Here is a 25,677-nt window from a genome sequence, read left to right on the forward strand (position 1 = left end):
GCCACAATTGGGTCAAATCATCATTCAGTAATTGATGTAAATCCAGAAATAATACCACCACCGCCTTTATAGGATATTTTCGAGTCACATTCACATTAAATTGTCTGAAAAAGACAGAGAATTTTGGTTGGGGATTAAATTTGATTTAATTATCACCTATCAATGTTTAATAACGTAAACGATGCATTATGTTTCCATTTGTTCGCTATTTGATTACAGTCGAAAGTCGATTCTGTGGCAACAATGCGGATATCCCTGGCGCTGATATTTTTTATTAGATAATTAATTGCCATTTCCGTCGAATTGGCATATTCGTTTGTGTTTTCGGTAAATAATTTATGGAAATCATCGCAACCAATGCTACTGAATGTTACAAAGAAAATTGTCACCCATTTCAATATAGCAACGGCAACATGGTAAGAACACATATCCTTTTCCTATCGTAAATTCTTAATTTATGTGATAAACCCTTGTGTTGGTATAAACCCTTAAATAAACCAAATAACAACTAAACCCAAAATGATTCTATGTCCGTTCTTATATTATATGGAAGTCAAAAGAGATTGAGCGAGCAATAAATTAGCCATCAATTTGTCGTTGAGGAGGAGAGGCCAGATGAAATGATTTATTTTTTTCTGTCTTTCTTGCCGTCGCATGTTTCATTGCTTTTGACTATTTATTATAATACGGATTGTATGTATGAACGTGTTAATGACTAGGATTTGGTATGAGAATTGATTTTCATAAAATAATTAGTAATCGGGTCTTGATAGCAATTATGTAAATCCATTGTCCGAAAATGGATTTTTTTTTATTTTCCACTTACTAATGGATACTCTTTAGCCTATAACACATTACACTTACCTATAGGACCAATCAAGGAAATGAGGCGAAGTCTGATTTTATTCCGGCTATTTTATCGAGATTTTGTATGAACCGGATTTAGTACAGTACGGATTTTGTGCAGTACAGATTTCGTATCACCTGCTTTTTGTCGGGATTTTTTTCTTCCAGATTTTGTAAGTCCATCCTTTTACAAATCTCTTACCATGCCATTACACCATACATTCATAACCCTACGGTTGTAAAGTATTTCTTGTTTCGTAGTTCGTCTTTAAAGTTGCGTAATGAAAAGTCGCGTTTACATGTGATTATTGAGAGCATATTAGCATCTTCGCCTTTAGTCAACAAAATTGACAGATACACTCGATATTAGAACTTTCTATCCCCTGTCATGTAGCTGTAAATCAACCCTTAAAATGGAATTTTCATCTGATTGCTTGTAACCGCAACCGGGATCAAATCAAATTAAGAACAGACAAACAAACGAAAACAAATTAATTTTGGAAAGATCCGTAATTTCATTTCAGTTTATTTTTCTTTCATTTTGGCTTAATTTGATGACATTACATTAATTTAGCTTTAAACATTTTATCTTTTCTTAACAAATTTTATTTTCTTTTTCGATTTGTTTTTTTTTTCATCTTCTTTTTTTGCCGATAATAATATTTTGCTTTCATTTTATAATATTTTTCCCACGGAAATGATCCACTACTTGATGTAATTAGTGATAATTTTACATACAACTTGCGTCCGAACACTTTAAATTTTAAAATGTTCCAAGCACCTCAACGTCTTCAGCATAGAATCAAGGCTATATACTGTTGGGGAAGAAGTGTCAAAGCTAGGACCTCTTTATGGGAAATTGCTATCCCATACCTTGCTAAGATGTGCAAAAATTTGCCAAAAATAACTAATGACAAATTCTAGCAAATGTTAGAAACCGCGCCTGCAATGCAGATGCGTCTGTTTTTCATATAAAATCCACATTGCCTCCTCAACAAAATATTGCCTTATATTATAATTATCAAAGAGGTGTTTTTGTTTTATTGACCTCGGCTTCGACTTTTTTCAACTTTTTAATCTTAGTTCTGAAAATGGCTATTCCGTGGGACTTCGTTATTGTTCGGACACTGTTATTTTTACTAGTGGAAGGATATCAGATTTTCCACTAATCGAAATATAAGTGCCCACATGACAGGGCTGGGTTTTGCTAGTAACGCAAATAGTTGTGGTGATCCGATTCATTTAACTTTTCCGACACAATTCATGAACCGCTTAAGTAAAAATTCTATCGTATTGCGTATGACTTCAGCTTGGTTTTTAGAAACCTTTACAGGAAGAGCGTTATCTTCAGAGGACGTGGGGTAATTTGACACACGGTGATAAAACAATGCATTTTTCAACTACGTAAAAGGTGAACTCACACACGATTTTTACATACCAAAATTTTGTAAAAGGAGTCATTACGTCAATGCCATGTTAAAAGCATTTGCAGCAATAAACTTGCGTGTGCGAGTTTACCTTTTACATAGTTTAAAAATGCGTTCTTTTGGCACAGTGTGTCAGATTCCCCGATACCCTTCAGAGAGATAGAAGGAAAAACGTGCAAAATACGTTCTAATTAGCGCACCAGTAATTATTCACATTTCGCCCCCTAAAGGCGGAAGGAATACCATCAAAATTTTCCTCATGTGATTCGATCCATAAAATGTGTCAAAAAAAGTCTGAAAACCCAAATTAGCGCAAATGTTTACGCTATTAGCGCAACCCAACCCTGCCACATGATGACGTAATCTACAGTTTTTTTTTCTTCGTCAACAAATTGCATTCTGTGTCGTAGTTAACATTATTTTATTTTTGATTGTATTTTTTTAGAGATTTGATTTATTATTTTGTATATTTTATTGTTTTATTTTATGATTTATTTGCTTTTTAATTATGTTTAATAGTTAATTGGTTTGGTTTGCACAGTTATGTTAAAATGTACGTCTATCTAGTTAATATTTTAGTGGGTAGATTGTGGCTATGGGTGGGGGAAAAAATACAATAATTAAAGTAATCCATTAGGGGTAAAAAATATATTGTTTTGGTTTTAATGAGTTTTTCAGTTCTCTGTTCCATCCCCGGCATGTTTTATCAACACATAAAATATAAATTGATATTTTCAATTTATGTTTTAAATTAGTTTGTTTGTTAAATGAAGTTTATGTTATTGAAATAATACAATCTCGCCCATTATTGACCCGTATGACCGCATCATACAAAATTGGCACAGCATTAAATTTGATGTTAAATTGTATGATGGCGGTAGGACTTTTATAAGAAAATATTCAAGTTATTATCGAAGACTTTAAGACTGTACTGGTTCAATACGTTTTCTTTGAAAATTTTTAATATGGTCATACCTTGCAAATATGTTCACTGACGCCCATCACCTATTGATTGTTTTCATTTTCGCAATAGCTGCGACTATTTTATGTCAAACGAAACTCTATGTTGTTGCAGCAAGTGTTAACGTCTAAAATTGACCGATTTCAAGCACAGGTCATTTACGAGTGAACTTTAACCCCAGAATAGAAGAACAATAAAATTCACAAGAATTTAGTCTTTTATATTGCTGGTATATGAAAAGACACTTCATAATTACTCGTGTCAAAGGATCTGACACATCTACAGCTTCAATTCTATTCATGCACCTTGAACCTTGATACAGTTTATTATTGCTATTTATTCCATATAAACAGAAAGAAGTCTTATAAATAGTACACCTGCAATTTTGATGACTATATGTGTGTAGGAAGGAGGTGCATTCTTTCTTGTAGAATAGCCTCATAAGGTTTGTATGTTGCTCGGCAACATCAATTACAGAAAATTGAAAGACTTACTTTTCCGAGGTTTTCTTTTGCTCATCACTTCAACTATTGTCTGTTGTCTAGTGGTGTGAAAAGGTGCTGAAGTTGGAAAAATGTTATTCGAAAGTTTGTCTTTTTTCAATTTAAAGTAACTACAAAATGAGACGAACTTTACAATATTTTCTGTGAAGGAAATCTGTCTCTTTGATTAATTTTAAAAGTTGTTGTTGAGTTTCTTTGTCTTTGTATTGTAAAATAAATTATTCACAAACCGCAGTAAAGTTTAATTTACTTTACCATATGGTACATTTCAATCGAGAGGAATGGTGAAAAAAAAATTTTCAGGGTCATTAATGCCTTCGGCTCGGATCAAGAAATTTCACTCAAGAAGCATTAGCATAATCATGTGTTCCATAGGTGTATAATGTATACGTATTAGGGTGGATCGATTTTAAAATTGTAACTTTAAACTAGGAAGCGCCTAAGTGAATGTATTTTAATCACTATCCAATGCGGAAAGTTGCCATTTCATGTACATGTGTTCCCCGCGGAAAATGGTCCTTACATGCATGTTTGAGCCCCCATGTGCATTTAATAATAACTTTCCGCATGAGACAACGACTAAAATAAACTATGTTGGATGGTGGAACTTCCACCGTGGAAGTAATTCATTTATTAGGGACAATTAATGAGACTCGTATCACGCAATTGATTCCTAATGTAATTAATGACTTCCGCAGCATCCAAAGTAATCTACTATATTTCCGAAATAGGTTGTGCGGAAACGAGCTACGCTCAGCGTTTCAACATTACGTCACATGCCATTGCTGTAAAGGGTGAAGGTTGACTTTTGTGAGTATGGCGGTTCTGTTACAAAATCGATCCACCCTATTACTTAAAGTTATTGATACTTGTCTATGTGATGGACAAAACTTTCGGAAAACTTTATTTTCGTAAAGAAATGTATGGCTGTTTCTACGACTATAAAATCGAATTCAATCTTTCGTATACGTACATTACCGGTTCTGTTCAAAAACCTAAAACCATATTGTTTACAAAAGTCGAGTTCAGTAAATCTAAACTGGAATAACGATTATGTTAATAAGGACGATGGTATTAGTAGTAGTTTGCAACCGTTCTGATAAAAAAAAATCTTTGTATAAAATTGATTTGAGCTCATTATTCCATACATTGTTAAAGTTTTTTTTTCACTGAAAATTTCGTTCTTATTTCAATAAATATATTTATACGGAAATACCACACTAAAAATCGGCAATATTTTATTTTCAACAATTACATTCTGTATTATAATTAGAATTTCTTTATTCTTACGTTTCAAATCCTACACTATAAATATTTCATTATTACACATCACATTATTGGAATACAAATACAATTTAGTAACTTTTATCATCCGCTTTCTTTCATCTTATTCTCTGTTTGCATTTGATTTTTATAAAAAAATTAATTTACCTAGGATATGATTGTTAAATTTAGTGTGTTTTCGCTTTTCAACTAGAGACGATCGTTTAATAAATAATCGTCATCGTTCTACACCTGGAGAGGGATTACGGAATCACTTCTCTTTCCTCTAATCTATGTCAACTCTAATGATAGAGCACGATTCACTATTTCACTAAAAGATGTCGCTGGAAAAAAGCTGATGTCAACCGAAAATTAATTAATAAATAAAATGGCATCGTACAGCACATGACCTCATGACTCGGGAACAGTACTTAGTTTTTCAATCGGCCCTACATTTACTTGGAGATAAGGGTTTGAAAAAACGTTTGTTATTGTTTCATCATATCTTTTTTAAGACTCTTATCGACAAGCGGATATAAGGAGAACCGATTTAAAAAACTAATTACTGTTCCAGAGTCTTGAGGTACTGGGCTATACAATGTCATTTTATTTGACTAAAATTCGTCGAGTAAAAACTTAATTATTTTTCTGCTGACATTGGTTTTGCTGCAGCGACATCTTTTAGTGAAATAGTGAATCGTACTCTATCGATAGAGTTGACATAGTAATCCCTCTTCTGCCCTCAATCAGCTCATTTATAATCCCTATGAAATATAAGGAGTTTGTTAGAGTTCTACACTTGGGAAATTAATTTACGAAGAAAATTCTCTGAATTTAATGAACATTTTAGAGAATTGCAGGAATCCTATTTTCAAATATTATGCTCGGTAAGGGTACATTCATGTAGTAACGCACGTTAGACAATGTGCTTTTCGACCACTTCCTCTCGCACATTTATGTCTGCCGACACCATACTATTCAAAAAGTGTCAATTTTTTATTCCAAATAATTATGACACTGTCAGCCGACATTATGGTCGCACCGGTCGCACGTTAGTAAGCCCTATGTCCTATGCTTCAAAAAATGTAAAGGACTAAAGATAATATAGCAACCTTTTGACTTCCCCTTCAATCCAATGATTCCCTCAAATATGATGTTTGTTATCTGGACATCTGTACAAGTTCAACGAGCTAATCACACATCGAAATCGGTTCAGCCGAGATATTGAACTTTAATTTTTTTTGAGATTTGAAATTTTCAACAATTTTTGACCACATTCCGTGATAATTCCTAGAATTTTAAGACGCACGGTGATCACTGTCCAATTATCACTGTCACTGGAAAAGTCCAATTTCTTCCAGCGAGAATAATAATCACAAAATGTTGGTCTCCTTGGTGGGCGAAATTAAATTTCTTGCGAGCAAGTATTTTCCACCAGCGCAGGTGATTTCTCAAGCTCTCCTTTAATTCAAATTTTGTGTGTCAATTCCGACATGAGCAATTCGTTCTACATGAGCGGATTTTTCTAGCACTTCTAACATTTTCCACAGAAACAACCTGCTCCCATGGTGGTTCCTGCATTTCGGGATTCGAGGTGATTATCCTCTTATTAGACAACTCTTATTAAACCGATACCACTTATGTGTGTGCGTACTATTTTGAATCTTCCCTTAAGAACATAGGTCTCTGTGTGTAGAAATCTTAGCTGGTCGATACATTTTCTTGATGACCCTCAACTGTAATTTCATTAAGTTTTAGTCATTCATTTGAAATAACTTTCTTTCTTCTTATTATTATTAATTTCACTTTAATAAATTACTATATGTAGAGAGAGAGAGAGAGAGGTACGGAAAATAGTCGATAGTGAACATCATAATTTCTCCAACTTCATAAATATTGATGTGAACATATTAATCAATGGAAACACTCCCACCAAACTAACACTTCTCTGCGTTCAGATCATCGTTTTTCTTTTCCTCTCTAAGTTATGTATAGGAATAATGGTTTCCCATCTTTTATTTCCATTTTCTGCAGTTTATGAGGTTGTCTCGAATTTACATTGGACTTAATAACTTGATCGAACAATATCGACCATACGAAGTTTGGTAAAACCGTCTGTATTAGCATAACATTTTCCATAGCTCCCTCAACATAGACAAAATATACATTCATTTAACACTTTTTCCGTTTATATTTATACAACTAAAATAAAACTTAACGTCTGAGGGTTAAACATTCATATTCATTTTAAGTAAATTTAAATATTTTAACGGAACAATTAAACACTTTTTTCTGTCATCAATGATATGCCCGCTAGTCTGTGAACGGAATATAATTGTGTCGGTGTTGCATTTTGCAATCTTCTCAGATTTTAATTTTGTTTTCAATTAAAATTTGCTTCACTTCATACAATCCCTTAATACCAAGACCAAAATGGTGGACAAAAAGGATTGTGTTCAATTTCTGTACTAATTTCAGTTCAATTTCTGCACATATAAAAATGAAGCTTTTAAGCTCTAAAAAGCTGCTTCACTGACATTTTTGTGGAACCAAAAAAATAATTATTGAGCTTCCATTAATGCACTTCAGTCGCTTTTCGTTTGTATTAACCAGAAGCCGACATTCGTCATAAAATTTTCAAAAATCGTTGGTGGTACGAATGTCAGTTCAGCCAAGTAGTATGGTTTATCAGTAACCATTTCATACTGAGGAAATTGACATGATGTTGGACCGAGTGCAATCAAAGTAGCTAGATCGGTAGACAGCTCTAAGCCTAAAAATCCACTTTTCAAGGGAATCACATTTTCTCAATTTCTTAAACGACTAAGCAAAAAATATTACCAAACAAAGATCAGTTAATTGTTAACGCCTCCTCGTAAAATAAATTCATCAATCGCCCTAGGAACGACCACAAACTTATGACCTTTTTATTTATTATTTAATCCGTCGACACGATCCAGTACAAATTGTAGTTGTCGCGTCATAGGGACCTAAATTTAATTATTTATTATTGATATAGGGTAATGGCTGCTGATCACTACTAGTCACACTAACAGTGCTCATGTTATGATTCATTGCGTCGTGTTTGAGCATTTTCTCAGTCTCTTGTCGGCTATTAGTCATGATGCGTCGAATGGTATTGTTTGATGTACCTGAGGTTCGTCATAAGCGGGCATCCGGCACATGTTCGCGTCAGACTTGTGAATGGGAATTTGCTGGATGACCACTGTCTTGGTCCTGTTGCATGGCTACTTGAACGGCAGAAGGACCATAATACTGTCAATGTAAAACGAAAATTAATTGAAACATCGGCGATACATCGATCGTAGTGTTGTGTCGTACCCCAACGCGACCATTGTCATATTCCCGTCCCGGTTGCATTGTCAACTTTTGTTTTGATTTCATCGATTCGGATAGTTGCTTGGAATTTGGATGTGTTGCTGGACTTTTCAAACAGAATTCGAACAATGCTACAGCCAATGCAACCAATAAACCGCCGATTAGAATGAAGAATATCCCAGCCACATTACTTAGTGACAGTTCATTACGAGTTGCCTCCTGTTTTTCAGGTTGTTTGCATTCGGTTCGGTCGAACCACCATTTGTTCAACAGTTTCGTCAGTTCACCATTTTCCAGCAGCGATAGAACAGCTAGATTAATGGGATCCCTGTGATTGGTCAATGGGAAAAAAAAATAATCTCGTGACCACCGACAGCCTCAGTAAATGTTAAAAGAAAATTTCTTGCCTCAAAGGTGAGCCCAGTGGGGTGGCGACTCCAAATCCTTTCGCATCCAGATTCCGTCCCACTTTCATTGTGTCACACGGTTCCCGTTCATTAATGTACTCATTTTTTGGCGATTCAATCAACAGCGCATATTTTCCTTTCGAATTGCGTACACGCTTGATTCCTTCTTCGTAGCTTTGCACAAACACTTGTGGCTTTGAATTCATGTAGTCCCACATTTTCGTGTAAATGGGGATCGGAGATTTCTAAATGGAAATGGCATCAAAACAACGGAACAAAGCATGAATGCGTGGCTTGTTACCCTAAAGAAGTCATATGTGGAACCGTGCAATAGTGTACCATACTGAACTTCCGTTTGTGTTGCTAAATCTTCGGGTGAATTGATTGGTGTTACCATTCTTTCGACGGTTAAAAATGCGGCTAGATTGGCAGTGTACGATGATATGAGGATAAGTGTGAAAAACCACCAAACCGAACCCTATGAAAACAATGCGAAATTTTGTATTTCATGCTAAAATGTCAGGTTGTTTTTCTTCTCCCCCGTTTTCCAATTCAACCGAATGTAATCTGTTGCCAAAGGTCACATTACCCCAAAAGAATTACAACAAATAAAATGAAAATAACAAAAAAATATTCTCAAACTCTCAAGTAGATTAATAAAAGGACTGTCGAATTAAAGTTCAGAAAAATTCACCCAGCATGGAAGAAAAGCGCGAACGTAAACCATTTCTGCGTCAGCATGATAATGTTATGTACGATATCACAGTCTCAATCTTTTCTGTTAAGTAAATGCATCCATCTTTCATATACATAACAAATAACGCGGCTATAAGAAACTGACGTTGATTACAAACAATAAACGATGTAAGTAAAAAGAAGCTCGGATTATCTCGAAATTAAAAAAACAAAGAAGATTGGAGAACGTTAGCACCTAGCAGACGTTAGCCCCGTACACAGTCGAGTAGCTGACTCACCCTTTCTTTTTAAAATTTTCTTTGGTTGCAATCTCCGAATGCTTTGTTTTCCTCTCTGCTTCGAATTACACCAGTCACATTAAACGTATAAGCCCCCAGTACTTACGTACGGAGCTAACAACGTAAAATCTCCGTGAATTTAATCATTTTTCTACGAGAAATTGTTGTTTCGCGTATGTATAACAGTTGTTTCAACTTAATGAAACATTAGATTGTCTTAGCAGTGAAATTACTGGCCGGTATCAGAATGCAGAGACTTTAAAGGGGATGCTCCAAACAACATTATTTTCTTCCATCAAATTTTACCGAAAGGAATTTCAGTAAAATTTTACGTTCGCTTTACAGTGGATTAAATGTTCGTTCGTTGTCGACTTACCACAATACGGCCAGAAATCGAACGAGGCGAAAAATCACACCCTTGCTGCATAAATGCGCCCAGAGCAAACCAAAATGAATTTAGAATGCTAAACTCGTTTACCGATGCATGTTGCGGTACTGGTGTGTTAGGCATCTGTTCGAGATGTTCACCTGGAAAATGGAGATGTGATGTATGTGTTATAAAAGTAGCGAAATTGATTGGAAATAGCAGAGATATTCGGTTCAATGATGAAATGCGAGAAGAGCCAGACATACACAAATGAAAGGCGATATCCATGCTACATGTTCTTCGTCTGACAAATTGAAAAGCGATTAGAAACTGAAATTGATTGTAAAATCCAGATGACAAATAAATGAGTCAGACGAATTTGTGTTTACCGTAAAATGTTCCCGAAATTAAAAGTCGTCAGAGCAGCAACATTTCGTTAAGTTTGTCTGTAATTTCTTTTTCAATTGATTGAAAGGAAATTTCAAAACTTTTCTCTCTGTTCGGAATCAATTGTATAGAAGTACGAAATTCGGAAAACTTTCTCCGGTACACATATTAGATGCCGAAATAGTTTTATTTATACGATTCCTTTTGCCATCATTAGTTCATCTTATGAAGTGCATATTTATTACAAATACATCGTTTCTGGATGCCCCCCGGCAGGAAGTGAGTACGTACTGAATTTAGAAATTGAAAAGTTACTCAGTCTCGTCGATACATACAAAATAGTACAGTTGAAAATGCTGACAGAGTTGTTAATGTTGTTGCATTATGTCTGTGACTAGCATGGTTTTTCCAAGTAAAAGTAATTCTGTCAATAGGCTTTGAACCAGTCTCAAGGCAAACTATTTATAATAAATTTTATGAAACGGTCTGGCATATGCCGTTGAAAGCGGAAGAGTAATTTTCTATTTTAGCGCAAACATTATCTATAATTTTAAAAGGAATGTTCAATTTGCAAGGAAATTTCTCTTGCGAGCGTTAGATATACAAAAATTAATGTAATATTTTTTATCGGGAGACGGTAAAATGTGTTTCCATTTTATTATATTTTCTCTATGTACTTTATATAAACAACGCACAGAGGGGTTATTTGTTGTAGCAGGAAATTGAATGACCTAAAAATGTAATCATTATTTATTACGCTATTTAATGTACAGTACACACATATTATTAGTCGTTTTTCAATGTTAATGGCTCATTTTGTTGCGCTAATGAATTTAAGAAACACCTGAAAAGTCTAAATGGATGTTTATATCTACTTATAGGAACGGTGTGTCACTTTATATTTCAATATATTTTGGTCTGTGTTCAAATTCCAGGGATGCTTCTCAAATTTTTGACCAAAAAAGTGAAAAAGTTGGCATTGTCACGCAAAATTTTTTTTTTTTTTAGTTGATTTTTGGACCGAAAAATGAGTAATTTCTGGAAAAGGTGAGTAAATTTAAGAGAAAACTGAACGTCAAATAAGTATTTGGGATGTCAGTAAGAGATGTCTATCGTTTCACCACTTTTTTTTAGATGAATTGAATTTCACGGTTAATAACTGTAGTGACTATCTCCAAAAAACGGGTAATAGAAGGATATAATTACTTTCACCTTGCGACAACTTTTGTCGATTTGTTGAGGTAATTCTTTTGCAAGTTTTTAATCCATGTAAAAAATAAATCTAAGCAAACAAGCCTAAGCAAAGTGGCCAATTAAACTGTTCTAGCTACCAGACAATTCATACCCATTTTTTTATATCGCGGTTACGAACTACTTTCGTCACACTTATGGTGACAGTAGAATGACTAAAACCGGGTGTCGAGGCATACCATGGAACATTTTTTGCTTACAACTATGTTTTGCGTCGAACCTGTCCAAATTTCCTCTACTAATTTGGCAATTATATCTCATTATGCGCGTCTACATTCGCTTCTTTTTCTACCGAAGGTAAATGCAAGGTATGAGATGTCTCCGCTCGTGTTTGCTAAGTAACGTACATAATGAAGTAATTTCAGTGTAAAATTTTGTATCATTTCCTCGCTTAGAGTACCATCTGCCATCTTTAGTCTGAGGTTTTAACTTCAATAATTTTCAAAAAACTGTTTGAGATCCGACTGCAACTTCAGCCTTCACTATACCTAATGTAGTGGTGTGAAAAATCGCGAAATCACGAATTGGGAAATTTGGTCTCTCCTAGCTCACCGTAAGATATTTGGTCCTTACATTCAATGATTTAGAATAAATTAGATGAAATATTTTTAAAAACACTCCGCCGTAGCAGGAGGAAGCAAAAATTTAGTTCCAGAGCTAGACTTGAAGAGAGATTCACCATTCTATATTAGTTTATTAGCTACAAAACTTAAAAAAAAAAACATTTTCTTTTTCATACTGAAAATATTCGAGTATGTGTTCATATCTACAAAAGTACATTCACCCATGAATGTTTGGTATCATTGGAATACTGAGACTAGTAGTGAGGATTGAGGAAGAAAGGTGACTTTTCCATTTTCTTGTTTGGCGGCCATGTAAACCGTGTAGGTTGTACTGGATATCATGAGCCAACAAATTTGCTGAAATTTTAGGCGGCCTTGCGATTCTGCAGTTCATTCCTAGGCTCATAAAATTGACCCTATTGAAAATAAATCCAAGGCTTTTTCAAAATTATTATCAATGAATAGCGCGCAGGCAAAATTTTGAAGAAAAGAATCTCACCTAACTCAAAAATTTTAAAAAGTATGATTTTAAGAAAAAAGTGAGTTGCTCACTTTTTCAGATTTTCTAAATAGTTGGAAAAAGTGAGAACAGTAAGTCTGAATCATCCCTGAAATTTAGATGATAAACAATTTATGGGTATGCCGAACATCTCATACTTCTTCTTTATATAGACGAGCATATGTGCTGTGCATACATACAAGTAAAGCCATGGTTTGGAATATATATGGCTTAATATCACATTACGTCCAGGGCATATTTTTGGAATTAACTGAAGAGGAGAGACGACATTTCTACAGGGTCAATATCGTCAGTAACGATATTATCGTTTTTTAGATATTATCGTTTTTTAGACGATATTATCGGCTAAAAACGACAACATCGTTTTTTGGACGATAATATCGTTTTTTGGACGAAAATATCCGCTGGACGAATCATTTTCTGTACGATTTAATCGTTTCTTTGGACGATATTATCGTCCTGGACGATTATTTTTGGAACGATAATATCGTTTTCGATGATAATATCGTCGTGGGCGATAATATCGTTTAAAATTTAGTTTTTTTAAAACAATCACACCGATAATATCGTCTTGGTCGATAATATCGTCCAGATTGTTTAAAAAAAAAAGTAAATTTAAAACGATATTATCGCCCAGGACGATATTATCATCAGAAACGATATTATCGTACAGTATAGTTAATGTGCCGTTAGTTAGAAAAGAACAAGTGAAGTCTTAAGTAATTAATTAGGAATGTCAATAATAGAGCATTGAGTTTTTGAAGAAAAATAATTTATTGAGGAAGTGACGCAATCTCATGATGAATGTTAAATTTTCCAGACAATTCTAGAAACGATTTTTTTTAAACTCTGATTCGGATGAAAAGTTTATAAAGTTTCCGAACAAAGGAAAAAAAACCCGGTTTGGAACCGAGGCCTAATTTTCCAAAAAATTCTTTTAAGAAAAATTACTCTGACTTGGATAAGAAGTTCAAGTTTTCAAAGAATTCTGAAAAGGAAAATAACTCGGACGATAATATCGCCGAGGACGATAGTATCGTTTATGACGATATTATGGTAGATAAAATGAAAATGTTCATGAAATTTTTTAGAACAATAATATGGCCGAAAAAACGTTTTTTGAACGATAATATCATTCAGAAAGCGATAATATCGTCCAACAATATTTTAAAGCTTTTCGTTTTATGAATGAAAAATTTCGAACGATATTATCATTTTTAGACGATATTGACTGTGTTTCGCCACCACTGGAGCTTCCGAAAGTTTACCGAATTTGATTTTCAAAATCAGAAAATCTCAGTGCATTTGGGTAAATTTCAGTAATGAAATGAATATTTACCAAAAATATGCACTGTCATTAAATGATGCGAAACCCATTTTGTTCTACGATACTTTTGTTTTTGAGCACTAGGATTGGTGTAATGAAATAACGTTAAAATGAAATGATTCGTGCCAAATGAACAATGAAATTCGAACATACTAGAATCTATATTGAAAATGTTTGTTGTGTTGGATTAGTCGATTCTTCGAATTTTATCCAACCAAAAATTAATACTAAAATAATTAAAAGCTGCGGTTCATCTCTTCAATCAAAGCTCGGAAAAAGATTTTGCTTGTTATAGTAAAATACAATAATTGCACATATGTACATATGAAGCTTCAAAGCAAATCAAACGAACACAAAATAAATTCACCGAAAATTACAAGTAAATGGCTTCTGGGAACGGTTCTTAGTCAGCTGGAAATTATTTCAGAATGGTTGGCTTCGTATACATTCTTAATGATGCAATTCCTGCCAGCAAACTTAGACTTAGTTACAACAAACGTCGCTACAGCCCTCCTCCCGTTCAATATACGTTTTAGAAAGACTTCTCTCGGCCCGACTTATCTAAAAAGTAAATACCACAAACTAATCGGTCTAGTGGATTGATGTGCTGGCCGTCAATGTCAATTGCAATTATCCGAAGTTGTGTTCGTCGGCTTCACTGTGTTTTTCAGATTTTACATCCACTTCCACTCTAACAACGTCCGCGTTGTATTAAATCGGTGGATGGTACGAAGTTACAGTAACTATTAATTTTACTAGTACCAGAGCCCAGAGCCCTAATATATTATAAGTAAAACTTGTATAAAATGTTATGGAAGTTTAGTTGCCTATGCTCAGTTATCTGTTATCTATATTAACGTCTGTGCCGCGAGCGTTGAAAATATTCATTTTATGAACGATAGTTTAAACACAAAATTTGATGTTGAGACAAAACAACTGGACCTGAGTATGGTTCAAACTTTTACCTGCAGTGTAGCCCTACTCACGTTAAAAAAAATCGTTACAGAATGTCCAAAAAGAATGTTGATTTCGTTTCTCTACAGTCAAAGGTAGTCAATTTTCAGCATAAATTTGCTTCAGCTGTTTTTCAGCTGATCCACACATACAATCAAAACTGGTTTTCCTTGTTCATACGGTTGAAGCTGCTACACGCACGCGCATGATAGTGGTAAAACCGTATAAAGACGTATAAACGGTTGTGATTGTTTGTATGGATCAGCTGAAAAACAGCTGAAGCTAATTTATGCTGAAAATTGACTGCCTTTGACTGTATCTCTATTGACAAAAAAAGGATTCTGAGTCGTGCAACATAATCGAAAATGTATGTGTTTCTATGCATCACTATACACTTCTATGCGTTGCCATATAAACTTTGATTGCGTTGCGCGACTCAGAAACAATTCTATGTCAAGTATGATTGTTAAGTATCAGATTCGTTCGGAAGTTCTGAAACAGATTTTTTGTGAACGTGAGTAGGGCTACTGCAGAGATAACAAAAGACGGTAATTCGGTACATTGCATTAACACAATTTACTAAATGTGTTTTAATGAACAATTTGTTTGCTGCAGACAAAAAAAAATTTCATATCTCTCCCATTAATGCGATTTGATGTTTCCATTCAACGAACATTAAATTCCTTCCAGCTATTGAAAGAACATACTTTCATAAAATTCCCTATTAAAATCGAATAAAAAAAAACCCTCCGCTCAAAAATGAAACGACCGATTTCCATTTCAAAGACTACAATAGACGGTTTTCATCACTTCGTTCACTTCAAATTATGTTAACCCGTTGATATTCCCGAGTGGCGAATAAATTTCCTGATTCTCCGAAATGACTCCCCGGTGCAATTCGTAAAATTTTACGTTAAATTTATTGAGAAATCTAGAATTTTCCAGCATTTTTCCCAGTGACACAGAAATAAGTTAAATGTTAATGACCTAAAATGCTCTTTTACGTACCATTGATTTGAATCAACCGCCACTCGTATGGTGAAAATCTGGATACAATGAACAGGACGATACTCACTCCAACGTAGCTGAATATAACACAGACCTGAATGACATAGAGAAAAAAAAGTATGAGAAAAAGTTGTACAAAAAAAAAACGTCGTGTCGTTTGTATACCAAAATTATATTATGTTTGAAAATCTCCGGAAAATGTTTTTAACCATTCGGGCAATTTAACTAATTTTATTTTTTTATTAAAACACAAAACACGTTCAAAAGCCACACACCCATACATACGCATACTTTTATGTTTTCATATTATTGTTTTACTGCCTTTGCCTTTGCTATTCCCAATTGGCTCATTGTATTGTACTTGAACGGTTTGAAAAACAAGACGTGAGACGATTAAAATCTTATAAATTATTGTCTCTTTTTTTTGTGTGTGGAGTGCGTATGGGAGAGGGAATAGATTGTGCGGTGTGTATGTGCGAATGTTGGATATAGAGACCCAGTGAAAAAGACGTAAATTTATCCGTTTTATTATGATTGCACCCCAATTTTTCATAAAAAGGGTTTTTTTTCCTTTTAATATCGTTTTCTTCCTGTTTCCAATTTTTTTCTTCGTCTCTGAAACACAATTTTCCTTTGCATTTTCTTTCTGGGGCCCAGAACCAAATCAAATGGAAATTGATTGAGATGCAAAGTGTTATTGTACTTTCGAAACAAATTTACACGTGCTGTGGGGTGGAAGTGTTCCCGAAAATTTCATTAACTCCTACTGACTCTCATGACATCACTCGAATGACTCGATGATAAAGAAGCTAATTTCCTCTTTCACAAAATTCAAAAACTGTAATGGAACGACATTTAGTTGGAAAGGAACGGCGGTGGCAATAAATTCGATCAGAAATGAATTCCATTGTTTTTATATTAATCCAAACATGTTCAAATGTTACTCTCTCTCTCGCTGCCTATATATCAACTTTATAGAAGACACCTCGAAACGTGATTCATTTTTGAATGATTCGTAAAATGTATGTAAGACTGGTAGCTTCCACAGTGCCTAAATTCCTTAAATTACGAACGCTAACAAGGATAATCGATTAGTAAGCGTTCGTGATGTTTACACCATGGTTATATGGAATTGGTGGTGTACTTATAAAATTATATGGTTCTGCTTTCTCTCCATTCCGTGAAAATAAATGAATGTTGGGGAGATCAGCATTAGACGTAATTTTTTATTGCAATTTTTACTAGCAAAAACATTTTCGTGCAGAATAATGGTCGGGTTTATTTTTCTTTATAGAAAAAAACATTAATAACCACCGAGAAAGGTAAACACACATACCTGGTATGGTAAGGCGAAAGTCTACCGACATTATTTACTAATGAAATATTTTGTAAAATGAAGCTGAAGCTAAATCAATTTCTCTGCTCTTTTTTTTGGCTCGGAAAATTTTACTTATGGATTTTGAGAAATTCCAAAATCGATTTCGTCGATGCGATAAAACTAAATGAAGTGAATTGAATCCGAAATTGGACGAAAACTTTATTCCAGTTGTTTTTTTTTTGAAAACGAATCATAGAATCGAGAACGAGAAAAAATACTAACAATTTATTGTTTACTGTCTATTCGAATTGGAATGCTCCAATTTAAAGTTATATGACTGAGGCAAATATAAATTATGATATCTCGGGGCTGTGAATAGATTCCGAAATATTGCAAGCAGGATTTTTGTTCCTTTTTTTCGTTGATGGAGAATTCACTCAATGAAACTAAACTGATTCTTCTCTTTATCTATTCGCTTGTTTAACAACGTATCGGCCCATACTAATGTTCAATGAAATGAATCACTTTAATGCTCTCATGATCTACCTGCGATGGCTTGATTTTATGGCTTCCATCATTCGGTAAAGGCATTAGTATGGAGTGATGAGTAAAGTTTATGCGTTAAATTCTGTCACCTACTTTCGACGAAACATGCGCTACATCACATTTACGACCTGAGATATTATGAAAGATTAAATATTTATCTCAAAGGCTCAACGGCTATACCACACAAAACGTTCGGAACACGTAGAAATTCAGGTTTACAATCTTTTAGAAATGGTGGATCGATTACCATTGACAACAACGACGAAAATCAAGAATTCACCGAGACTATAATACTGTGCCCACGCCTCGGACGAACCATTATTGAGCAGGGCCTACTTTTTAGAAACTTTTAGAGAAAATCGAGAAAATCAAGAAACTTTGAGAAATTCAAGAAACTTCGAGAAATTCAAGAAACTTCGAGAAATATTTCTTGAATTTCTCAAAGTTTCTTGATTTTTTCGAATTAGAGAAATTTCAAGAAATTCCAGAAAATTCAAGAAATTCGAGAAACTTTGAGAAATTCAAGAAATTTCAAGAAACTAATTTCTCGAGTTTCTTGAAGTTTTTCGAATTTCTCGAATTCGAGAAATTTTAAGAAATTCGAGAAAATTCGAGAAATTAGTTTCCAAAAAGTAGGTCCTGTTATTGAGTGTGTCACGGTCAGGGCCTATTTTAGTGGAATTAAATTCCCGAAAATTCCGTCGCGTTGGTCGCGTTTATCTCTTTCTCTTAAATAACACGAGATCGAAGTGCCCCGTTGCTTTTATGGCTCTTTCAGTTGTTTTTCTGTTTTTATGGAATTTCTGGAAAATATGCCCTGGTCACGCGTGACACCTATTTGCAACTCTTTCTAAACTGCATTTTCAACCATATCTTGCATCTCTTTCGCACGTGTGACATACTTTATGAACGATCCCTCATCGATAAATATCTACACTTCCAAAGTTCAATTTTCCACACAAAATTTAATTTTTTCCTTGTTTAACAAAAAAAAAACTTGAAGAAAGGATTAATGGATGTTCCCCATCTGATTAATGGAGATTTTGTATCGAAAGTTGGGCGCCCCTTTAAACAAAAGATGTAAAAGATTGAACGACTACATTGTTAAATACTATTAAAAGTTCAACATAATTGGAACGTTCTCCAGTTTGTTGTCGGTAAACAAAAAAGTTTCCCTGTTTAAGGCTTATGAGTACATTTCCTAAATACACACTCGCCGGCAAATGTACTGAACATGACTTATTGATTTCATGTTGTATCATCATAATGTGCTGGATGAAAACACAAAATCACGGCTTTTGTTACAAACTTAATGGATTTAAATTCATTTTTTTGCAGGAGTCATCGTTTTCCGTCTGCTCTTTTTTCTATGTGGTAGCAAATCAACCAGTGGATATTTGATTTCAGTAGCATTATGATTTCTCTATTCACTTACCCAAATCTCCTTTGACAGCGGATTTAGAAAGCTGAAAACACCGGGCTTTTGTTTGACAGGCTTTTTTATCATGATCGATATTCCGAGCGACATAAACGGCTTGCTAAAATCAATTACACGTTCCCTTTCAGATGTTATTGTCATTGGTGCGATAGCAATGTCAGCTTCCTAGATAAGAGACAATAAATAACTTTATTAACAATGCATGGTATATGATGGCGTACGTGTTTGATGTGTATATGAGTGCATAATAAGTGATATCAAACATTTATTTCGAAAATATAAAGGAATAATGGAACAAAAACCGATGATTTTCTGGCTGGAACGAACATTTTCCGTGCGATATGAACGTTACCGCTGTTGGTAAAATTAACACTTGGAATTTGTAGAATGAATATTCGTGTGCATTTTCGGAAAATATGAATACCGTAAGCTGGATTTAAAGCATACGAATTATGAATTTAAGTATTTCTAAAACCCAAAATTGAAAGTATTGTTCAATCATATATGTATACGGTTTGGGCGAGAAACATTCTACTCATATGTTTTGATTTGCAGTGGTCTACGTATTGTGGAATTCGTATTTTGAATTTAAGTTCTGAATTTTGTTCGAACCTGGATTCTAATATTTCGTACCATTCGTACATCAACCATGAAAGCCAAGCCATCGACTAGCGCTGAGATCTACCAAACATTCCAATCATAGAAGCTTCCACAACAATCGAAACAATCGAAGACACTTTTTTATGTTTAAGACACAATAATGATATTTCTACAGTCTCGGAATTATAAGAAGAAACAACTATAATCCAATCGAAGCTATTCATTCCAAAAAACTAATTAGAATAATTTCTTTGTAAAAAAAAATAAGCCTTTGTCCCATTCATTCCACATGCATTACCAACGTTACGACATTTACGTATGTATACAATGTAAATGTACTATAACCACGGCTGAGTAAAATAAACCAGGCAATAGCGGTTCATTTTCGAAACGTCAAATAAAGGATCTAATACTGTTAGAGCTGCTAGGTCATAGCAAACGAATCAATTTGAATAATCGTAGTAGTTCGATATAGAAGGAGTCAGTCTAAATTGTACTTTGATATAAAGCGGTTTATTTAATTTATATTCTTTTGTATTTCGAAGTTTCACTGAACATAATGTGCCAGAGCTTCAGAGATTCCAACAGGTTATGAGCCCAGGATCATCTGGAGATATTGTTTTCGTGAAATTCGGATTATTTACGAAAAATGGCTACAAAAATTGGTAATGGATTATGAATTGGAATTTCAAACAGAAAAAAACTGGTATCGACAACGGCAATGAATAACCGACAAATCAATGGATTGCAATTGCACGAAGGATAAAAAGTATTTACGGTAACGACATTGGCAACTTTTCACGGAAGAAAGAAAAGAGAAGTAAGGAAAGGAAAAGAAAAGAGAAGAAAGTGGAAAAGAAATTTTGCAACAGAATTTGAGCAGAAGAAGAAACGAAGAAGAAACGATGTGGCAAACTTAAAGAAGCGGAAGAAGAAAAGACGAAGTAAAAAGGAAAGAAGAAACAGAAGAAGAAGATTATGGAGGAGGATGAGAATAACAATGGAGAACAAAACTTGAAACAGATTTCGGCCAGTAAAAGAACAGAATTTGAGCTCAAGGATGCTGACAAGCGACAGAATTCGATCAGAGCACGAATCATAATTTAAGGAGAAGTTGAAATTTTTTCGTTTGAAAACAATGGACGTGCATATCGAGGAGGAGAGTGAAATTGATTTAAATGAGGAGGAGAAGCATTTGAACATTGAAATCAATTTGATTGAGGATTGGAATACACATTTACACAAACGGTAAGAAGCATGGCAAATAGGAATTGAAAAAGTCATGAAGATAACTACAACTGATATGATGGCTAAATTAAAAATGCTGTGGATTCAGGGGGAGAGCACGTATCAGACGGTTTATGAAGGAGGAGAACAAAATGGTGTAACCAATCAAATCGATTCGATTGAGGAGGAGTGTTAGAGCTGCTAGGTCATAGCAATCGAATAAATTTGAATAATCGTAGTGTTTGATTTAGAAGGAGTCATTCTAAATTGTACTTTCATATAAATCGGTTTATTAAATTTATATTCTTTTGTATTTTGGAGTTTCACTGAGCTTCAGAGATTCCATATTCCAACAAATACACGGTATGAAAATGAACTCAAATGAACACTGACATAAATTGAAAAATTTTATTCGCAAAAAAAGCAACTTTTTGTGTACAAAATGTAGTTTTTTGTACATCAGGAAATCGAATTGTACAAAAAGAAATAAGCCCGTGATCGACTATCAAAATTAGGTTAGCAAACAAAGTCAGCTTGCCGTTTTGTGCGACGTAATAATGGATCCTATCACAACATAAGTAAAGAAAATTCGCCTAGTTCCATCTGGGTTACATCTTCCCGGTTACTCATTTGTAGCTCGGTTGAACCACGGATTTGGTGAGCGCTCAGTCGTTTACAACGTGGTTACTTGCTTGTTTCTCATGATCTGACTGCAGTGGTAGAATCTCTATATAATCCATTTAAACAATATTCTTACCGCATCTTTCCGTTTCCGGTCCGAATTTGAATAAGACCATTGGCTACTTTCAACTCGTGAACTAATGGAGACCATTTCAGATTTAAAGAAAAATTGTCTAAAATGTCAATTCGAAAAATCAGAACGTTGTCACATTGTATATCGGTCACAATATTGATATCGAAAGAGAATTTTTTCCCCGAATTTTCAATTTTATACATCAGCATTTTCTATATAATTTGGAGCCCCTGAACATAACCATTAACACAAACATATTGTTACTAATTAGAACGGAATCAAAGCAGCTTATCAGATGTGTAATTCAAAGCATGTCGCTAATGAGGTGGAACACATTTCTGGTGCTTGCATACCGCTATTTTTTCCGTATGACATATGTCCTCTATCGCCGATCCGTATGCGCTCGACTACATTGTGAATTCGATATTTTTTTTACCATTTCCCTTTGAATTCCTATTAAAGTTCAATGAAACGTGGATCACATTGTGGTATGAATGCTTCCAATTGATTAGATTGTGTAACATCGTGTTACACGGGCTTTATTATTAACTTTAACAGAAAGTACGATTGGTTCGTTCCAATAAATAATATCGTATTTTTTACAGGTAAACTCAAATGTATTTCAAATGTAAAAATTTTGTGGCTATTTTTTGTTTCCATCAAATGATACTTCCTTTAGGATATTATGTTGAAAAACATATTTGAAATAATATGGATGGCGATGAACAACAGAACAACTTTGTTTTACTAGTTATCATCGCGATGCACAATGCTTGTAATGCAAACACGGCTGATATCATATTTACTTGATATGCTGGTTTTGAAAATTTAATAGAAATGAACTATACTAATTTACTAATATCAATTACAGCACATAAATGCTTTCATGTCTGTCAACGTCAACTGAAAATGATTTCGGAAAATATAAAATGCAATTTTAAAATTTTCATTTGAAATTCATAATCATGTTTTAATGTCGACCTTTTGAGCATGCAAAAATAAACCCATTTCGCAATTAAAGTTTTATTTAGAGCGATACACAACCGATATTAATTGAATTCGGTGGAAAAAAAACCGTTACATCATAGAAACTTTTATTCACAAAGCGTCCCTTTCATCGAAAGGCACACAAAAAAGAGGACGAAGAGTAAAATTGTGTAGAATGAAACCTTTACCTTTTCGAATTGAATTTAAGCATTTAAGTGCTTCTGTAAAACGCAGCAGCTGTTACAACTGCTACGACGGTACACATTATACAACAGGTCTTCCGCCGTATCAATTTAATTTAAAATTGTTTGCTGAAACTATCAATGAACTTCAGAACGTTGTGAATTATTAACTTAGGTAGTATCTAATAGGTACGTTCATTTGCTTCTTACAAGTACTTTATTCGGTTCGATACGTTCGATTCGACAATTTAAACAATCGACAGCAAACACACACAATTTGCATGTACGAATGGCCTATGGCCGAAAGTCTCAAACGGTGGTGGTTGATGGGAGTGTTGTATAATACACAGACTTTGGATCGGATAAATGTGAAGTATGTGAAGGGTGATCGACATATTTTAGGCTATATACCATCGGTTTTGAACGATAAACACGCAAATCAAACCCTCCTTTTTCTGTATGCAAAGTTTCAAACTAATAATGTGAGAGATTCCATGCAAATCTCATCATACAATTAGTCTGCATGTGGTACCATAGATAATCAAAAAAAAATTAGTTCTGTCGAGGCATCTTATATGGCATTTTGGGCCAGAGCCTATTTTAAGGAATTTAATTTCCAAAAATTTCCAAAATTTCACAAATTTCACAAAAATTCTTTAAATTTCCAAATTTCGTTTTCTGTTAGATCTCATTCCGAAGTAATCAGTTAAGCTCAAAGACATGAAAAACTAAAAAGGCAGTGTTTTTAGATAAAATGACGAAAAGTGATGGAAAAATTTGAGAATTTTTGGAAATATAATTTCCTTAAAATAGGCCCTGTTTTGGGCACATATTGACTCGCATACAATGATAGTTATTTGTTTACCAAGAGTAGAAAATCGGAAATTCCAACTGGAGCGAATTGCGGCCAAAGCGAGTTCGAATTTCCTATTTATCTCCTAAATGAACAGATAATTTTTCATCCGTGCGTGGTGTGAATAACCGTGTTTATCCACGAAACAAACACATCAATTTGTTACACCATTTTTCGACACCAAAACAAAGTGACAGTTGCAAAGATAAAAACCACTCTTTTTACCCCATAGGAAAAGTAACAGTTGAGAAACCAAGAATTTTCTCACCTGAACTGTCATCAGTGAGAGAAAGAGCGGTAAAAAAATTTATGTTAACACTGCATTTGAGTGGAGAAAATTGGGTTATTCACGCCGCACTAATGAAAAAATATTTTTCGGCTTTCTATAATTGAATTGTTCGAAAACAATATTTGTCTTCCTGTTATAATTATCTACATGTGCCAGCAACACAACAGTAACCACACCTAATGATATTTGTAGATTGTGCAAATTGTCAGAAGATTGTCACATTCTTCTTCGCGCATTTGATAAGGAAGGAATATTTTTGAAAGTGGATCAGGCTCCGTCGAAGGTATTTTTTAGCGACGTTTTTTTTTTTTAATTTTAATATTCTTTTATTGACTTCAACTAGGATGTCAAACGTCGAAAAAGGGTGTTTTTTGTCTGGTGTTTCCGCTACAGACTACCGACGCACATGTGTAGGGTGTATTGGTTAGATATTGTCCAGGAGATATGGAGCAACCGCAGATATCTTACATGTCCTCAACCATTGTTCAAAAATAACAAAAAGAATGTTTCAGTCAAAGGCCGAAAATTTTGATTAACTTCAAAAGTTGATTATATCGCACCTGGTGAACGTTTATGGCCACTTTCAGAAAAATCACTCTTAACTTAAATATCTCCATAAAAATTCCATCACAAGAAATTTTCCGAAAATTGAATATTAGTCGTTTGATCCTGGAGACTGGGGCTTTTTTAGGGATTTTTTTTAAATTTCTTGAATTATTCCACATTTTTGTTGAGTTTCCCATATTTTCCTTAAATTTTAAAACAAATATTTTTGGGAATTTTATGAAAATGTGTGAAAATACGGGAAAGTGTCTTCCCAATAATAGGCCCTGACTCTCTCTTCTATAACTATTTTATCAACTCAACGTTTGTCCTATCTGAAGAGGTAATTCCTGCCCACGTATTCATGGGAGACCTCGAATTTCACAGAAGTCTTATGTTTTTTAGCTTTCGCTTAAGATGCTTTCTCCGCATCTGTAAATTAGTGTTTCGGTCACGGGGTCGGCCTGTACGAGAGGCTATTATGGTTAACGTTACGTTGGTTTGTTTATTTTTTTTTTCGTTTAATTATAAAACGTTTGAAGCGTCGAAAATTTCGAAAATCGGTAACAATTATAAATTCGCGTCAACACAGCTTTGTTTGTATAAGTGGATTAGCTGAAAAACAGCTGCGCCGAAATACTTCACCTATTTCAAAGTCTCTGACTGTTCAATCGAAAAACATAAATGATGCAAAGGACTTGAGCTGATAAACAAAACTTTGAAATCTCTCCTGCTGTCAACATTGTCAAAAATCCTAAATTACGGCATTAAATGAACAAATAGAGTATGAGAAGATGGGTTAAATAAATGGAGCTGAGATTCAGGTCAGGACCATTGAGTTCT

The 25,677-nt window shown here is 34.3% G+C and overlaps 1 protein-coding gene across 1 annotated transcript in view; it reads right to left on the reverse strand.

The window, feature by feature from the left end:
- Positions 1-1,476: 1,476 nt before the first annotated feature.
- LOC119069597 (glutamate receptor 1) overlaps positions 1,477-25,677 on the reverse strand; it is an 86,611-nt gene continuing 62,410 nt past the window's right edge. Inside the window, exons 10-16 of the mRNA XM_037173692.1 lie at positions 19,397-19,564; positions 16,098-16,191; positions 10,097-10,248; positions 9,048-9,224; positions 8,747-8,991; positions 8,343-8,667; positions 1,477-8,276 (exon numbers count right to left, since the gene is read on the reverse strand). Of these exons, the coding sequence (XP_037029587.1) occupies positions 8,193-8,276; positions 8,343-8,667; positions 8,747-8,991; positions 9,048-9,224; positions 10,097-10,248; positions 16,098-16,191; positions 19,397-19,564 (1,245 nt within the window). The 3' untranslated portion in view covers positions 1,477-8,192. The remainder of the gene's footprint in view (positions 8,277-8,342; positions 8,668-8,746; positions 8,992-9,047; positions 9,225-10,096; positions 10,249-16,097; positions 16,192-19,396; positions 19,565-25,677) is intronic.

This window comes from Bradysia coprophila, chromosome II, assembly GCF_014529535.1.
Source record: "Bradysia coprophila strain Holo2 chromosome II, BU_Bcop_v1, whole genome shotgun sequence".
NCBI classification, from domain to species: Eukaryota; Metazoa; Arthropoda; class Insecta; order Diptera; family Sciaridae; genus Bradysia; species Bradysia coprophila.